Raw genomic sequence first — 15,907 nt, 5'->3', positions numbered from 1 at the left:
CCCAGGAAAGAGCCCAGCACCACTGTCAGCTCCTGGGGAAGATGACTGGACTTCAGGGAGGGTGGCTCCACTGTGCATTCTAGGCACTGGATACCCAACCACTTTACACACTCCAGGAACCCAAGTATCACAGAGAAGCAAAGTATCACAGAGAAGGCCCACTAGGTTATTTCTATTTTCAGATTTTGACTGAAGATTGGTGAATGGAGGATATTCTTGGCTCACTTTTGAAACAATGTCTAAAGAAAAGGCGAGTTGAATTTGTTTCTTTCCTGTTGACTTTATCACAGGATAAGGTTAAAGAATAAGGCAGGATAATACCTGTTTCTAATTTATGTAATCAAAGACAATGCTTTCTGGAGGAAAAGGGATTAAAATCTAGCCATCAGGCTTCACAATAAATTTAAAAACACGTGATGAATGTGGCTGGCAAAAAGTGTACCACAGATTACAACACCACTCGGGCCGTGCTCTCTGGCCGCTGCTGCCATCCTCACCCTTGCCTCCAGTGCACATTAAAAATCCACAACCATGACTGACTCCAAGTACTTTACAACCAATAAAAAAGGGGAAATCTTTGAAGTAAAGGCTGAGCTCAACAATGAAAAGAAAGAAAAGAGGAAGGAGGCTGTGAAGAAAGTGATTGCTGCTATGACTGTGGGGAAAGATGTTAGCTCCCTCTTTCCAGATGTAGTGAATTGTATGCAGACTGACATCCTGGAATTGAAGAAGCGCGTGTATCTCTACTTGATGAACTATGCCGAGTCAGCCAGACATGGCCATCATGGCTGTCAACAGCTTTGTGAGGGACTGTGAAGATCCCAAACCTCTGATTCGGGCCTTGGCAGTCAGAACCCTGGGGTGCATCCGGGTGGACAAGATTACAGACTATCTCTGTTAGCCCCTCCGCAAGTGCTTACAGGATGAAGATCTCTATGTTTGGAAGACAGCAGCAGTCTGTGTGGCAAAACTCCATGACATCAATGCCCAAATGGTGGAAGATCAAGGATTTCTGGACTCTCTGCAGGATCTCATAAAAGATTCAAATCCAATGGTGGTGGCTAATGCTGTAGCAGCATTATCTGAAATCAGTGAATCTCATCCAAACAGCAACTTACTCGATCTGAATCCACAGAACATTAAAAAACTACTTACAGCCCTGAATGAGTGCACCGAATGGGGCCAGATTTTCATCTTGGACTGCCTGTCTAATTACAACCCTAAAGATGACCGGGAGGCTCAGAGCATCTGTGAGTGGGTAACTCCCTGGCTATCTCATGCCAACTCAGCACTGGTGCTTTCAGCAGTAAAAGTCCTAATGAAATTTCTAGAGTTGTTACCCAAGGACTCTGACTACTACAATATGCTGCTAAAGAAGTTGGCCCCTCCACTTGTCACTTTGCTGTCTGCGGAGCCAGAGGTGCAGTAAGTCGCCCTGAGGAACATCAACCTAATTGTCCAGAAAAGGCCTGAAATCTTGAAGCAGGAAATCAAAGTTTTCTTTCTGAAGTACAATGATCTCATCTATGTGAAACTAGAGAAATTGGACATCATGATTCGTTTGGCATCCCAAGCCAACATTGCTCAGGTTCTGGCAGAACTGAAGGAATATGCCACAGACGTGGATGTTGACTTTGTGTGCAAAGCTGTGCGGACCATTGGGCAGTGTGCCATCAAGATGCAGCAATCTGCAGAGCGCTGTGTAAGCACATTGCTAGATCTCATCCAAACCAAAGTAAATTATGTGGTCCAAGAGGCGATTGTTGGCATCAGGGATATCTTCCACAAATACCCCAACAAATATGAAAGCATCATTGCCACTCTGTGTGAGAACTCAGACTCACTGGATGAGCCAGACGCTCGAGCAGCTATGATTTGGATTGTGGGAGAATACGCTGAAAGAATTGACAATGCCAATGAATTACTAGAGAGCTTCCTGGAAGGTTTTCCTGATGAAAGCACCCAAGTGCAGCTCACTCTGCTCACTGCCATAGTGAAGCTGTTTCTCAAGAAACCATCAGAAATGCAGGAGCTGGTATAGCAGGTCTTGAGTTTGGCAACACAGGATTCTGATAATTCTGACCTTCGAAACTGGGGCTATATTTATATGCGCCTTCCCTCAACTGATCCTGTCACAGCCAAAGAAGCAGTTCTGTCTGAGAAGCCACTGATCTCTGAGGAGACAGATCTTATTGAGTCAACTCTACTGGATGAGCTCATCTGCCACATTGGTTCTTTGGCCTCAGTGTACCATAAGCCACCCCATGCTTTTGTGGAAGGTAGTCACGGGATCCATCGCAAACACTCGCCAATACATCATGGGAGCACTGATGCAGGTGACAGCCCTGTTGGCACCACCACTGCCACCAACCTGGAACAGCCTCAGGTTATCCCCTCTCCAGGTGACCTTTTGGGGGATCTTTTAAACCTTGACCTTGGTCCCCCAGTCAATGTGCTGCAGGTATCCTCCACGCAGATGGGAGCAGTGGACCTCTTGGGAGGAGGACTAGATAGTCTGGTGGCACAGTCTTTCATCCCATCATCAGTGCCTGCAACCTTTGCTCCTTCACCTACTCCTGCTGTGGTCAGCAGTGGTCTGAATGACCTATTTGAACTCTCCACGGGGATAGGTATGGCGCCTGGTGGATATGTGGCTCCTAAGGCTGTCTGGCTGCCTGCGGTAAAGGCTAAAGGCCTGGAGATTTTGGGAACATTTTACTCACTGCCAAGGACATATCTATATGGAAATGAACTTCACCAATAAAGCTCTGCAGCATATGACAGACTTCACAATTCAGTTTAACAGGAATAGCTTTGGTGTCATCCCCAGCACTCCTCTGGCCATCCATACACCACTGATGCCAAACCAGAGCGCTGATGTCTCCCTGCCTCTCAACACCGTGGGCCCAGTCATGATGATGGAGCCTCTGAACAACCTGCAGATGGCTGTGAAAAACAATATTGATGTCTTCTACTTCAGCTGCCTCATCCCACTCAATGTGCTTTCTGTAGAAGATGGCAAAATGGAGCGCCAGGTCTTCCTTGTAACACGGAAGGATATTCCCAATGAAAATGAACTTCAGTTTCAGATTAAGGAATGTCATTTAAATGCTGACACTGTTTCCAGCAAGTTGCAAAACAACAATGTTTATACTATTGCCAAGAGGAATGTGGAAGGGCAGGACATGCTGTACTAGTCCCTGAAGCTCACTAATGGCATTTGGATTTTGGCCGAGGTACGTATCCAGCCAGGAAACCCCAATTACACGCTGTCGGTGAAGTGTAGAGCTCCTGAAGTCTCCCAGCACATCTGTCAGGTCTACGACAGCATTTTGAAAAACTAATAGACTGGTCCAGTGTCCTCCGGCCACCCTGTGATCGGTGCAAGCCAAGAACTCTTAACTTGAAGAAATTGTATTGCCGCGTAGAGTCTGAACCCAAACACACTGAGGCCACCCACCAAGGTAGTGACTAGTCCTACCTGTGCTAACATTAGGGCACAACCTGTTGGATAGTTTTAGCTTCTTGTGAACATTTGTAACCACTGCTTCAATCACTTCCCACCTCGTGTCACCTGCTGCTATCTGTCCTTACTGTGGGCTTCTCCATCCTGTGCCAGTGGCTGGCATTTTTGAGTGTAATTTGATATTTTGTAATCAAGAGCTCATTTCAAAAGCAGAAAAAGACAAAAAATATTAAAGCAAGGGAAAATGTCACTGAAACGTAAACTGAAAAAAAAAAAAGTGTACCATAATCAAGCACATTATTAACAGAGGGGTCAGGAACAATGAGCCAGCTTTAACTTCAAGAATGTTCCAGGAATGGATTGAGGCTGTAATAACTGTATATATACAAATAGGTTAAATGAGTCATCCTACTAAAGAACAGTAATATTTGGTGGCCCCAAAGCATTTTTGGTGTGGTACATTACATCTGACTGAGCCCAACATAGGAAAAGAGGAGGCAGATTAGGGAAATTAGGAAGAATTGCAGAGGTTAACAGGTAGAATAGGGTAGAATGGACACATCAAAATTAACAATGTCAGCTTGGTTATTGTACAGGAAGACATGAAACTTTTAATTAAGAGTTAAGTAGTCTACTCTCTTTTTCCTTATATCAAAGTATCACTTAGATTATCTTGGACTATTATGATTCTATTACGGTTATTTGATAAAATATTGTTTCCATTCAAGTGAAATTCCTTATCCCTTGGCCTTTCTGGAATCACGTGGTGGCATGTGATACAAATGTGTATATTTTATGGAATGCTGAATACTCTATTAAAAAATCGAGGTTATGCATTCGCCCTTTGTTTCCAAATATATGTCCATGACAATAGTCTGCACAATTATAAACACCCGGACTCCTAGAAACTTCTCACTACCAAGAATCTGACTGGGAAATCTGTGATCTTACTACTTGTTGTATATGTGGAAGATTGTGAATTATACATCTTTTTCTATAAGGGGATTCACCCAAATGCTTCCACGGCCAGATGTCAATAAGGAATGGTGACTGTGGTGAACGGGTATCCATGTGCCCTGTCCAGGTGGAGAAACACTATTTATCTCTGATCAATCAGTTCTATCTGAAAGAAAGGCACAGAGTTCCCAATTCTTGCAATTGATTAAGAGAAGACAAGACGCATTTTTGTGAGAACTGTCCTCATTTTTGAAAGACTAAGCCAAACAAAACTATAGCAATGCATTTTAAATGGTAAGTGCAAGAAGTTTAGCATGAGATGAACTGTTCTGTAAGGGAAACAGAGTCGTGAGTAACTATACGGGGCTTGGACTACTTTTCAGAGCAGATCTGTTTTTGTTTAAAAATTAAAATGAGGTATTATGTACTCCAGTACTAATAGCGCTGAAAAAAAATTCAGTCTTATTATGGTAAAGAAGCATCTGGTCCCAAACAAAACTTGTCATCTTTGATTCTTATATCTCCAAAGTTTAACCTACCTCTCTTTTGACTCCTTGGGTAAGTCTCCAGGATGCTACCAGTTTTCTCCTATCTTAAATTTAGTAGATCCTACTGTGGTACATTCCTACTGATAGCCAATTTCTCGTCTAACACTCAAGTCAATAATATAGGTAGAGATGTTAGTGGGAAGGTAACTATTAGGAATTTTTAAAATATATTACATATCATTTGTTATTGTGTCAAATGGTATGGTTAAAATCAATTTAAACTGAATGTCATCTAAAGATAATATTCAAAGGAAAGCATTTACCTTTATAAACACTTGAGCCAAAACAGGATATCTTCCTCCAACTGTTGTATGAGTGCCTCCAAAATAGACCAAGAAAAGGGATGGAATACTTTCTTTTATTAACCTAATTACTTCTCAAAAGAAAAGGTATAATTAAGTCACCAAAGCTTATCTTTCAAAAGCCTTGCTCATCTAATTTTAGGGCAGATGGTTATGGAGTTGGGTGCTGAAATCACTGTCTTAGAAAATAAAACTAAAGGATTAAAGATGATTAATCTTATTTTATTCATGGGGGATAAAAAAAGATAATCAATTTTCTTTCTAGTTACCATGTTGGTCAAATATCAAAAATTTAAATAAAGTTTTCAAGACAAATGAATTACAATAGCAGGATTTTTCAGCGTATGGTTATCAGAAGATTTCAATGTCTTCTGTGTTTTTTGTTTTCAACAAATTTTTTTGTGATTAAAATGCACTATACTGCTAAGGTATATCTCAAAATAGTTTCTGTATATTTTGTGTTTATATAAGGATAAATAAGAATTATATTACTCATTTATATGACAACAATTTATAAACTAAAAATAAAAGAAGCAAATACAGGAGTAGTATAATCTGAAACTTTAATTTTAGATACTTTTAAATACTAATGGATTTTTTTGTATCTGATAAAATTGTTTTGAAAAAATTATAAATAATATTCCTATCACAGAAGAAGTAAATTAAGAGGTACTATATATTCGTTAGCAAAAGCCAATATTATCTATTATAAGCACTTGGAAGTTTTAATTGTGTATTTACACATTAACATGGGAAAAATATCAACCTCTTAGAACCAGTCAGAGAAACTAACTAAAATAATTACATTTATATTAGCTTTATGCCAGCAGAATTTGGAATATATCTGACCTTTTACCTCTGTTAAAAAATACATTAATTTTCAAGGAGGTTAGTCATTATCAATATATTAAAAAGAGAAAATGGTTTCTAGTGACACTTTGAGAATTCAACTAAAAACTTGTTAAAAATATGATTCTCCTGTAAATTTTGTCCCATACACCATAAGATGAAATATTAAGGAATATTAAACTTTGACACATAAGTATTATTTTTCTCCTTTTGTGGTAGAATGACAAAATATTTCTTAATAAATGATATAATCAGAATTCTATTTAGTATTTAACAATTCTCTGATATAAAATGAGCCTTTAATAATTATTATTGTCTGTCATTAAGCAACAAAGCCCCTATAATTAAAACACTTAAGGTCCACAATGGAATTTATAACCTTGTATTATTTTCATTTTAACAATACAGCAAATACTGAGTATATGGAAATTCATGTCAGTCACGGTACTAGATATAAGCAATATGAAGCTGCATAAGATTTTGTCTTCATATGAAAAACAATGACAATTTTATGATAAAATACCAATCATCATAATGAACCCCCAAAAGTATGTTTACCTGTCTTTAAAACAAACTGAAACAACTGCACATAAGTACATGCATCATCCCAACCTTCCAAGTTTTGTTTTTTTCTTTCTTTCCCATGATCTTAAGGAGTGCCTTTATTTACAATAATCCTAAAGAAACCCAAACATCTCTGGTACACATATAAAATACCTGATTTATAAGGTTTGCTTAAAGAGAAACACCTAATCTTAAATAGCAAAATAAGAAGATGACTTCACATTTGTAATGTATATAGACTGAAGAATACATTCTCCCAAACTGAAGAATTCTGTTAATCACATTTAGCATATTTACTTAAATATTTTAAAAATGCTGTATTTGGAAGAATGATTCCATATGTTAATTTTTTATTTTTACTATTAGTTTGTAAAGAATACACAATTAATTAATTATGACCTAGAGTCATCAATGAAAACTTAACCAGCTAATGAAAGTTTAACCACTCGATGAGTGAACAATTCATTCCAAACTTGTTGCTCAAATTAACATAAATAAAAGATCTGAAATCTATAATTCATGTGACATCAAACTATTACAATGAAATCACTGTCTCATATGCAAGGCAAATAATGTGTTATATAAAGTATATAAAGAATTTCATTTCAAATTCTTTATCTTTACTTAGCAACTACAATGACCACAGACAAAACAGCAAAACAACAAGACCCTTACAGATTAAAGCAGTTAACCTCACGATCTATGCCTGAACTACCTATTTTACTGTAGTAAAATAAATATTTTTTAAAGATCCTAAAAGTATTGTAAACAATTATTTGAAATGTTTTAAATTTATTTTATTACCTTGAAAGGTGATGGCTCTTCAGTAAGAGGACTAACAGGAAGTGAAGTGGTGCTACTTGCTGGGCTCATATCTGCACTCTACAAGAAAAACAAAATTGAATTAAAGAGGTACTTTTTTGTAGTTATTTTTATTATTCGTAATTTAGAATCTAACTCATTAAAATAAAAAACAAATATATAAGTGAAAATGGACGTAGAAAAATTCAAATTATTGTATAATGAATCATTTGTTATTTAGAAATAATTATCTAAGAAATTAATCAAATTATCACTTCCCAATTTGCATTTCAAGTGCATTTTATTAAATATAATAATCATCTTTTATGTTAGGATGGTATCTAGTATTATATTTGCTTAACTTATATTTTTACCTTTTTTTGATGATTAAACTATATCTATACTGGTTCAAAATGATGCTATTTCAGTGCCTTTCAGGCTGATTTTCAAATATACATTATTCATATTTTCCTTTTTATGGAGATTTGAGTCATTGTACCCAGTTTTTAATTCATCATAAAAAGCATATCTGCCATTAATTTACAGTTGCAAAATGAAGAAATATTAAATTTTAAAAATTCCCATATTCATACCTCTTGACAAACTTTATTATATTCAACTAAACAAAAACATAAGGAGAAAAGATTTACACAAATATAAGAGAGTTATTGGAATGTTGCTAATGCTGTTCTTCTAGTCTTTTAAAAAATGAAATGTAATCAATTAAAACTTCTTAAGTAGAAGATTAGCCTAAGTAAAGAAATGTGGGTTAAAAGCTTGTCATTATTTTTTTCTAAAAGTAAGAAAAAGATATTGATAATAGGTAGCAACAGAAGTTATTTTACTATGTTCTTAAACTCACTCTCTCAGAGGAGTTCTTCCATTTAAGTAGATAAGCAAACAAAACATTTAAAAAAAATGCACACCTACAGTTTTTCAGCTCCATTTCCAAATTTACACAGACACAAATACAGAAAAACTTTCAGTAAAGATTAAAGCAAAAACATGAATTAACCTTGATTGAGATAAGGGAACAAGTAGACAAGTTTGGCTGACAAATTCCAACAAAAGAATACATTCAAAGAATACATGCTGCAGTTGCTACAAATTCTTAGCGTCTCTTTCTATTCAAAGATTATTTTCAATCCTTCTGAATCAGGTGTACAATAAACTGGAAACATTTTAAATACCCATTAGAGTAGGATAACTTCTGACTGTCTAGTCCATAAACAATGGATATGAACTATAAACATATGACCCAAGATACTCAGTATAATTTTTTATACAACATGTACCTTCTTTAGAAATTGGCATAAGCCTGAACATTGAGTTAAAATGTCTAAAGAGGAAATTAGATAAAACTGAAGAATAATCTACTAAAGGAAACAGGAAAATACATGCACCAGATAACTGAGGTGAGTTAGTTACTGACTAATTTCTAAATATATTCAGAGCTTCTTGGCCATTTATTAGATTGAAGTCAGGAAATAGTCGGAACTTCTGACTTTCAATATCTGATTATATGATGTAATGGAGAAACAGAGGTTTTCTTAGGAATGAATTTACTGCAGGATTTTTACCATACGAAATGAGTGAAACATTTTTGCAGAAATAGAAAAACAAGCCTCGAGTGGTTTCTCTCATCATTAGCTTTTTCATGAGAAATTAAGCAAGTGATAGAGCACAGTTCATATGTAGCTGAATTATCTGATTTTCCTAAAGTACTGATATTCTGCATAGCATATTAAAGTATTATGTCCTTAAAAATCAGATATTCAGGAGACAGAGATGACATTCAGTTATGAAAATTTGAAAGCCTGGATCAGATGAAGGTTTTTTTAACTTCCATAAGAAGATGAGCTCAAAATAAAGCTTCACGGTTAACTTCTTTTAGGGTTAAGGTTTCCCACAACTTCCCAGAAATAAACGTGTCATTCTAAACACTTATGGAAAGCAGGCTCTAAAATTTGCATCATGTAACCTTGATTATCTGAATGTCATTCTTAGAGAAAACTTTGTTCTCACTTTAACTTTCAAATCCATCTTATAGTGTGACACTTTAATTCTATTGCTCTTAGGAAATCTTGAGAAAAAAATGTTTTAAAAAAGCAATTCAGTCTTACAGGACAACATCTGATAAACTGCACTTAATTATCAAGTTGAGAAAAACATAGCAAAAAATAGGATAAAAATATCTTCAATTTCAGCTTGTTGCTTTCCCATTTGTGTTTCAGTGATCTGTAATTTAGATATCATTGCAATTTATTCACCCTTTAGATAAAATACTATAGTAAATCCATCAGATATGTCTTATCCATACTTCATTTTTTAAATCATTTACCCTTTCATTCATTGACAGCAATACCAAATGCAACTGTATATCTAAATACAAATTAACAAAGTACTCTCAAGTTACATTTGATGTTTTTAAAAGCTAACAATATATGCTCTCCCACAATTTTCTTCATTAATTATTTTTTAGAATTATGGCTTCATTTAGAATTATGGCTTTTAGTATATTTCAGAGACTTTGGAAATGGTCAGTTCACAATAACGTGAAATTAAATCCCATGGGAGTATAGAAAAGCTATTCTGTAAAAGAAGTAAATCATCACAACAGAAGGAATCTCCTTAATTCTTATACAACACATGTGGGTTTTCTGACCCACTGGAGACTACACTAGACATTCTTGACAGGTCATAAAAAACCGATCCTAATTCTGATTGTCTGAGTGTCCGAAAACTTAGTTTTCTGGTTCTAAGTCCAATAAATGTATGCTTCATTCCAACATTCGGTGATTATATAAATATGAACCTAGCATTATTCCTACTTAAAATGTTATTTCACCCAAATTGGTAGACTTTCTCCCTTTCTATTTCTATCCCAGGTATGCTAAGTTCCCTTTTACTTTTCTCCAAATTGAACTTAATATTAAGTAAGATCTTTAAGTTCAATAATAAAATCTAGCCAAGTATTTACTTTTGAGCATATCAGAGATATTCTAGTGAATATCACTCTTCTCTCATGTATACTGCTCCTCAGAATTCTTTCTACTCAGTAATTTTGAAGAAACTACTCACTTTGTTGCTGTTGTTTTTAAAATATAATTTCCCTAAATTTACAGACTATCTCATCCCTCATCTCCAACCTCTTTTTCTTTAAATCAACTTTATTGAACTATAACATACCTATACTAAAATGCAACTTTTCAAAATATATAGTTAGATGAGTTTTGACAAAGGTACCCACATGTATAACTACCACCAAAACAAAACTATAGAACATTCTCACCACCTCAAAATGTTCCCTCACGTTCCTTTGCATTCAAGCAAACACATCCCACCCTCCCACCCCCAGCACCCAATCCTTCTTCCCAGGCAACACTGACAAGCTATATGCTATAGGTTAGTTTTTCTTTCCCTAAATTTCATATGAATGGAGATATACAATATGAATTTGTTTAGATCCAGTCCTTTCACTCAGCAAAATTATTCTGAAATTCATCATATCATTGCATGTTTCAGTAGTCCATCCTTTTAAACGTTGTGTATCATTTAGCAAAGGGCACAATTTGTTTATCCAATCTCCTGTTGGTAGAATTTGCCTTGTTTCCAATTTGGGGCTGTTGGGAATACAGCCATACTGAGTGCTTTTGCATATATCTTTATGTGGATGTATGTTTTCATTTCTCTTGGATAAATACCTACTGGTGAATTACTTGGTTCCTACGGTAAATTTATACCTGTTCTTTTTTAAATTTTAGCCATTCCATGGGTCTGTAGTGGTAGCTCACTGTGGTTTTAACTTGCATTTCCACGAATGACTAAGATGCTGAGCATCTTTTCATGTGCCTACTGACCATTATTAAATATATCTTAGAGAGGGTGGGGGGAGAGTCAAGGGAGGGAGGGAATACGGGGATACGTGTATAAAAACAGATGATTGAACTTGGTGTACCCCCAAAAAATAATAAATAAATAAAATTTAAAAATAAATAAAAATATATCTTGTTTTGTGAAGTATCTGTTCGAATAGTTTGCCTATGTTTCTCTTTCACTGGGTTATCTGAATACAAATCCTTTGTAATATATATTTATTATAAATATTTTCACCCAGTTTGGGCTTACCTTTTCATTTTCTTAACAGTGTCTTCAAAAGAACCAACGCTTTCCATCTTATTTGACTTTTTCGTTTTTGTTTTTTTTTTATGGTTTATGCTTTTGTGGTGCTTCACCTAAGTAATCTTGTCCTACTTCAAGTTCACAAGATTTTCATGTATGTTTTCCTCTAGCAACCTTTCAAATCAACATATGATGGCCAAAAACACAGCAGAGTTAGGATTCTATTCTCTGAAAATGTTTTTGCAATTACTTGGTGTTTAACAAACATTAAGTAACCTTAATATTTGTAATGTACACATTCTAGTACAAAGGTTTTCACAGAGATTAGTTTCACAGTATTTATCAAGTAACCTCAGACACTTTAGCCAATCTCACACCTTAGATGGGAATCTAACAGTTACTAGTGGCTTCACCATACTTTAATTACAACACACTAAAGCACTGAGATATTATCTGATTGTGAGTGTGTTGTGGGAGGGGAGAAAGTCTTTGGTAAAGTATTGAAAATTTAAAATTAATATACAAGACTCTCCTCAGAGTGGGTGATTATGGAAATTCCTAGATGGATGGCAGAAGGAGAGAGATAAGCTTAAAGTGGGAAGGAGAATAGTAACTGTAAGAAGAGCAGTGTATCTATCATCTCTTACTGTTGACTCATCTTTGACTCTGAGGAAAAAGAAGGCACAAGGGGAAATTAAAAGAGCTTTTTTTAAATAAAACTCTAAGAAATGAGATAGGCATACTCCCCTTTTGCTTAAATTTCTCAATGGAATAAAAATTGTTTAAGCACGTAGAGAAGTTCTGCCAACGCCATGCCACTTTGGCATATTAAGAGCTGCCACACAACAGGGTGGTGCAAGAGGAAGGTACTATAGGTTGTTCCTTTTCCCTCTCTACTTCCCAAGAAATCTATATTTGAATTGTGATGACACTGTTATTTACAATGGAAGATACAGGCTTCATTTAAAAATCCAAAATGTTTCCTTCACAACATGAACGTGATCAATTGAATGTGCAGCTTTAAAACCGTACATTTCTAGTTTGCAGAGGGCATTTTGAGCACGCAAATGAGATTTCCCCTTTAGTTATATAACAGGAAGTGTTTGACTAAAGAAAGACCTAAACTTAATTCAAAATTAATAAATTTGAAGGTCATTTTGGGGGAAAAAAAAAAAAGAGTTGCCACACAATGTTGGTGAAGAGTAAGTAACAACAAATTTAAATGAAAATGACACCAGACTAGAGGAAAACAATGCCAGGAGGCCGAATAGAACTTTTCTTGGCTCCTATGAGATGGCTCATAAAAATGTATATGAATAATTAGGGACAACTTATTAAGAGGCTGGGAATAGCAGATAAATGACCTCATTGAAATCCTTCAGTCTCAAGTATCCTGATACCAACTCTGACTACCAGCCTAGTACTTACTCTATCAATACTGATGCCAGAATTACTGGAAGTTATTGTTGAGAAAAAACAAGTATACGAAGTTAAAAAAATCAGGAAAGTGAACAGTAAGTATCTGCAATTTACAATAGGTGGTCTTTCCCCAATAAATAATGAGTATGGAAGGAAATATTTTTGTTATATTAATTACAATTTTCCCAGATTAAATTTTAGACCACAATTTGAGAAAATGGCATAGCATTTATTATTATTAATAACGCTTAAAATGTTTGGTTAGAAAATGTAATTACACTCAACTGTCACTGCTCAACTGTCCATGGCCAAAGTATATATTTGAGGGCTTTGGCACTCAATATACTGTCACCAAAGAAAAGGGAAATTAAAGAACAAGAGACACAAAATACTTACTAATTCAGAAAAGAATGTTGAAACTTGAATTACATCTTCTCGTAGCTTCTACTATTATATCTACTATTGATAAATGCAAAAATGAACTCGTAATAACTTTGAGAAACATACTACTCCATTCTTTTTACATAGAGAAATAAAGAACTCTCAATTAATCTATCACTTAATACTGTCAGTGCCTTATGTATAAAATTTGTAATCAGCCATTTGTAAAATAACATAAAAATTAGAATTAAAGTTCAGTTTTAAAATATTTTTTATCAATTCATTAACTAGGGAGTTGCTTTTTTGTCCATGAAAATGAATTTTTTTATAAGTATTAAAAATACTTTTCTATGTAAGCCATATTTTATTTTCCCTCTGATTCTGGGGAAGAATGTGTTAATTTTATTAAATGAATACTCTATATTATTGCCCAGTGCCTAGGTCTTGACTTCTTCTAATAAAGGAACCAGGGCTCCTTGGAGAATCAGGTGATTCCTGGGATGAGGCGAGAAATGAATAGCTTGTGCCAGGAAGTGAGGAAGTGCTCAAAAGTGCTCAAAAGATAAAAGGAAGGGGTGTCCCAAAGAGACAAATGAGCCAATGTGAGAGAGCTCCCAACTGCCAAAGGTGGAACAATTTGAGCAACAAAATAAATAACATAGTATTGAAGTATAATCACAGCAATAAAACAAAAATCATGAATTCATACATAAATAAATAAGTGACTGAATAAATAAACAATTGGGGAGATGAGACAAATCCCTTTTACAGAAATATTCCGAATAATTTATGTAGATACTCCCCCTTTTTAAGAGATAGAACTTAACGTCATACGTTCAGCCCCAGGCTGTGCTTATTAACTTACTTCCAAAGAGCAGAGTATGAAAGGGGAAAAGGTAACTTTATAGCGGAGAAACATGGCAAACACTACCTCAACCAAATGATCAGGGTTAACATACTATAGAGAGCATACAGACAGCATGATACAATGTGATGAGAGGAGTACTTTACCTCTGTGGTCTTCCTGCCCTAAACCAATGATATCAGTCTAATCATGAGAAAAACACTGGACCAACTCAAATTGAGAGACTTTCTGCAAAAATCTGACCAAAGTAAAGGTTATCAAGGACAAGAAAAGATTGAGAACTGTTACAGATTATGTTGCTATGGAGACATGATGACTAAATGTAATGTGGCATCTTGGATAAAATCTTCAAATAGCAAAAAGGACATTAGGGAAAATGGGTGACATCTGAATAAATCACTGAGTTTAGTTAATAGTAATGTACCAATATTGGTTCTTCATTGTGATAAATGTACTCTGCTGAGGGAGGATGATGGTGAGAGAGGAAACTGGATGAGGGTACTTGAGAGTTCTCTGTACCATCCCTGCAGCTTTCCTGTACATCTGAAACTATTTTGAAATGAAAAGTTTATTTAAAAATATTCCTCCCTGGCAATATAACCAGACTTTTCAGGATTTAATACATAACTGTCATTATACTCATATTCTAAGCTTTCATCAGGGCTGTTCCAACTTTCATAAAAATAAGACCATTTTATTGGGATATATAACCTCTCCACCAAATAATTTTTAATCTTTTTTGAAGATCTCACTGAAAAACTGATGTTAAATTGTTTTGCATGAATGCCATCATTTTATAGTGCAAATCCATTAATTATACCTCCCCTGAAAGCATAATTAATGGATCTGTCCTATGGAATTAAAATTTATTTATAAGGATTTCTTCAAGTGAAACATGATCAATTTGGCTCATCTGTTGAGTACATAAACAGATTTGAGTGTGGGTGAAATATTTTAATTTTTAAGCTATTAGGGTAAAAAGTATGGTATAAAGTAATTTTTTAGGTCTAATAAAATTAAATGGTCACCTAAATGTGTTAACTCTAATTTGAGCATGTATTCTTGCAGTTCTAAAATTAAGTAAAAAATGCATACCACGTGTTACAGTATTTTGCAGTTTTAATAATCGATCATGGGACTTCCCTGGTAATGCAGTGGTTAAGAATCCACCTGCCAATGCAGGGGACTTGAGTTCAAGCCACAGTCCAGGTTCAAGCCCTAGTCCAGGAAGATCCCACATGCCATGGAACAACAAAGCCTATGTGCCACAACTACTGAGCCTGCTGCTCTAGAACCCATGAGCCACAACTATTGAGCCCACGTGTCTCAACTACTGAAGCCCATGCGCCTAGAGTCCGTGCTCCACAAGAGAAGCCACCACAATGAGAAACCTGTGCACTGCAATGAAGAGTAGCCCCCGCTCACCACAACTAGAGAAAGCCCATGATGAAGACCCAACTCAGCCAATAAATACATAAATAAATTTATTAAAAAATAAGCAATGGTGTTATTACTGATAAAATACATAGGATAATTTAGATTTCTGTAGTTTTAACGGGCCACTTTTCTTGAAAATGTTTTCCTTTTATTAGACATGCCAATTTTCTATGAAAATTCATTTATTCATTCAGCC

General features: G+C 35.3%; 1 protein-coding gene and 1 pseudogene across 2 annotated transcripts in view; one reads left to right on the top strand and one right to left on the bottom strand.

Annotated features, from left to right (window-relative positions):
- CCSER1 (coiled-coil serine rich protein 1) overlaps positions 1-15,907 on the bottom strand; it is a 1,304,443-nt gene that overhangs the window by 765,058 nt on the left and 523,478 nt on the right. For both annotated transcript variants that reach the window (XM_057726476.1, XM_057726475.1), the window contains exon 7: positions 7,491-7,568. In XM_057726476.1, the coding sequence (XP_057582459.1) occupies positions 7,491-7,568 (78 nt within the window). The remainder of the gene's footprint in view (positions 1-7,490; positions 7,569-15,907) is intronic.
- Positions 484-3,344, top strand: LOC130848246 (AP-2 complex subunit beta-like; annotated as a pseudogene).

Source organism: Hippopotamus amphibius, chromosome 3 (assembly GCF_030028045.1).
Source record: "Hippopotamus amphibius kiboko isolate mHipAmp2 chromosome 3, mHipAmp2.hap2, whole genome shotgun sequence".
In the NCBI taxonomy this organism is placed as follows: Eukaryota; Metazoa; Chordata; class Mammalia; order Artiodactyla; family Hippopotamidae; genus Hippopotamus; species Hippopotamus amphibius.
Note: the sequence above shows the minus strand (reverse complement) of the source record. Positions and strands in the feature narration are given on the sequence as shown.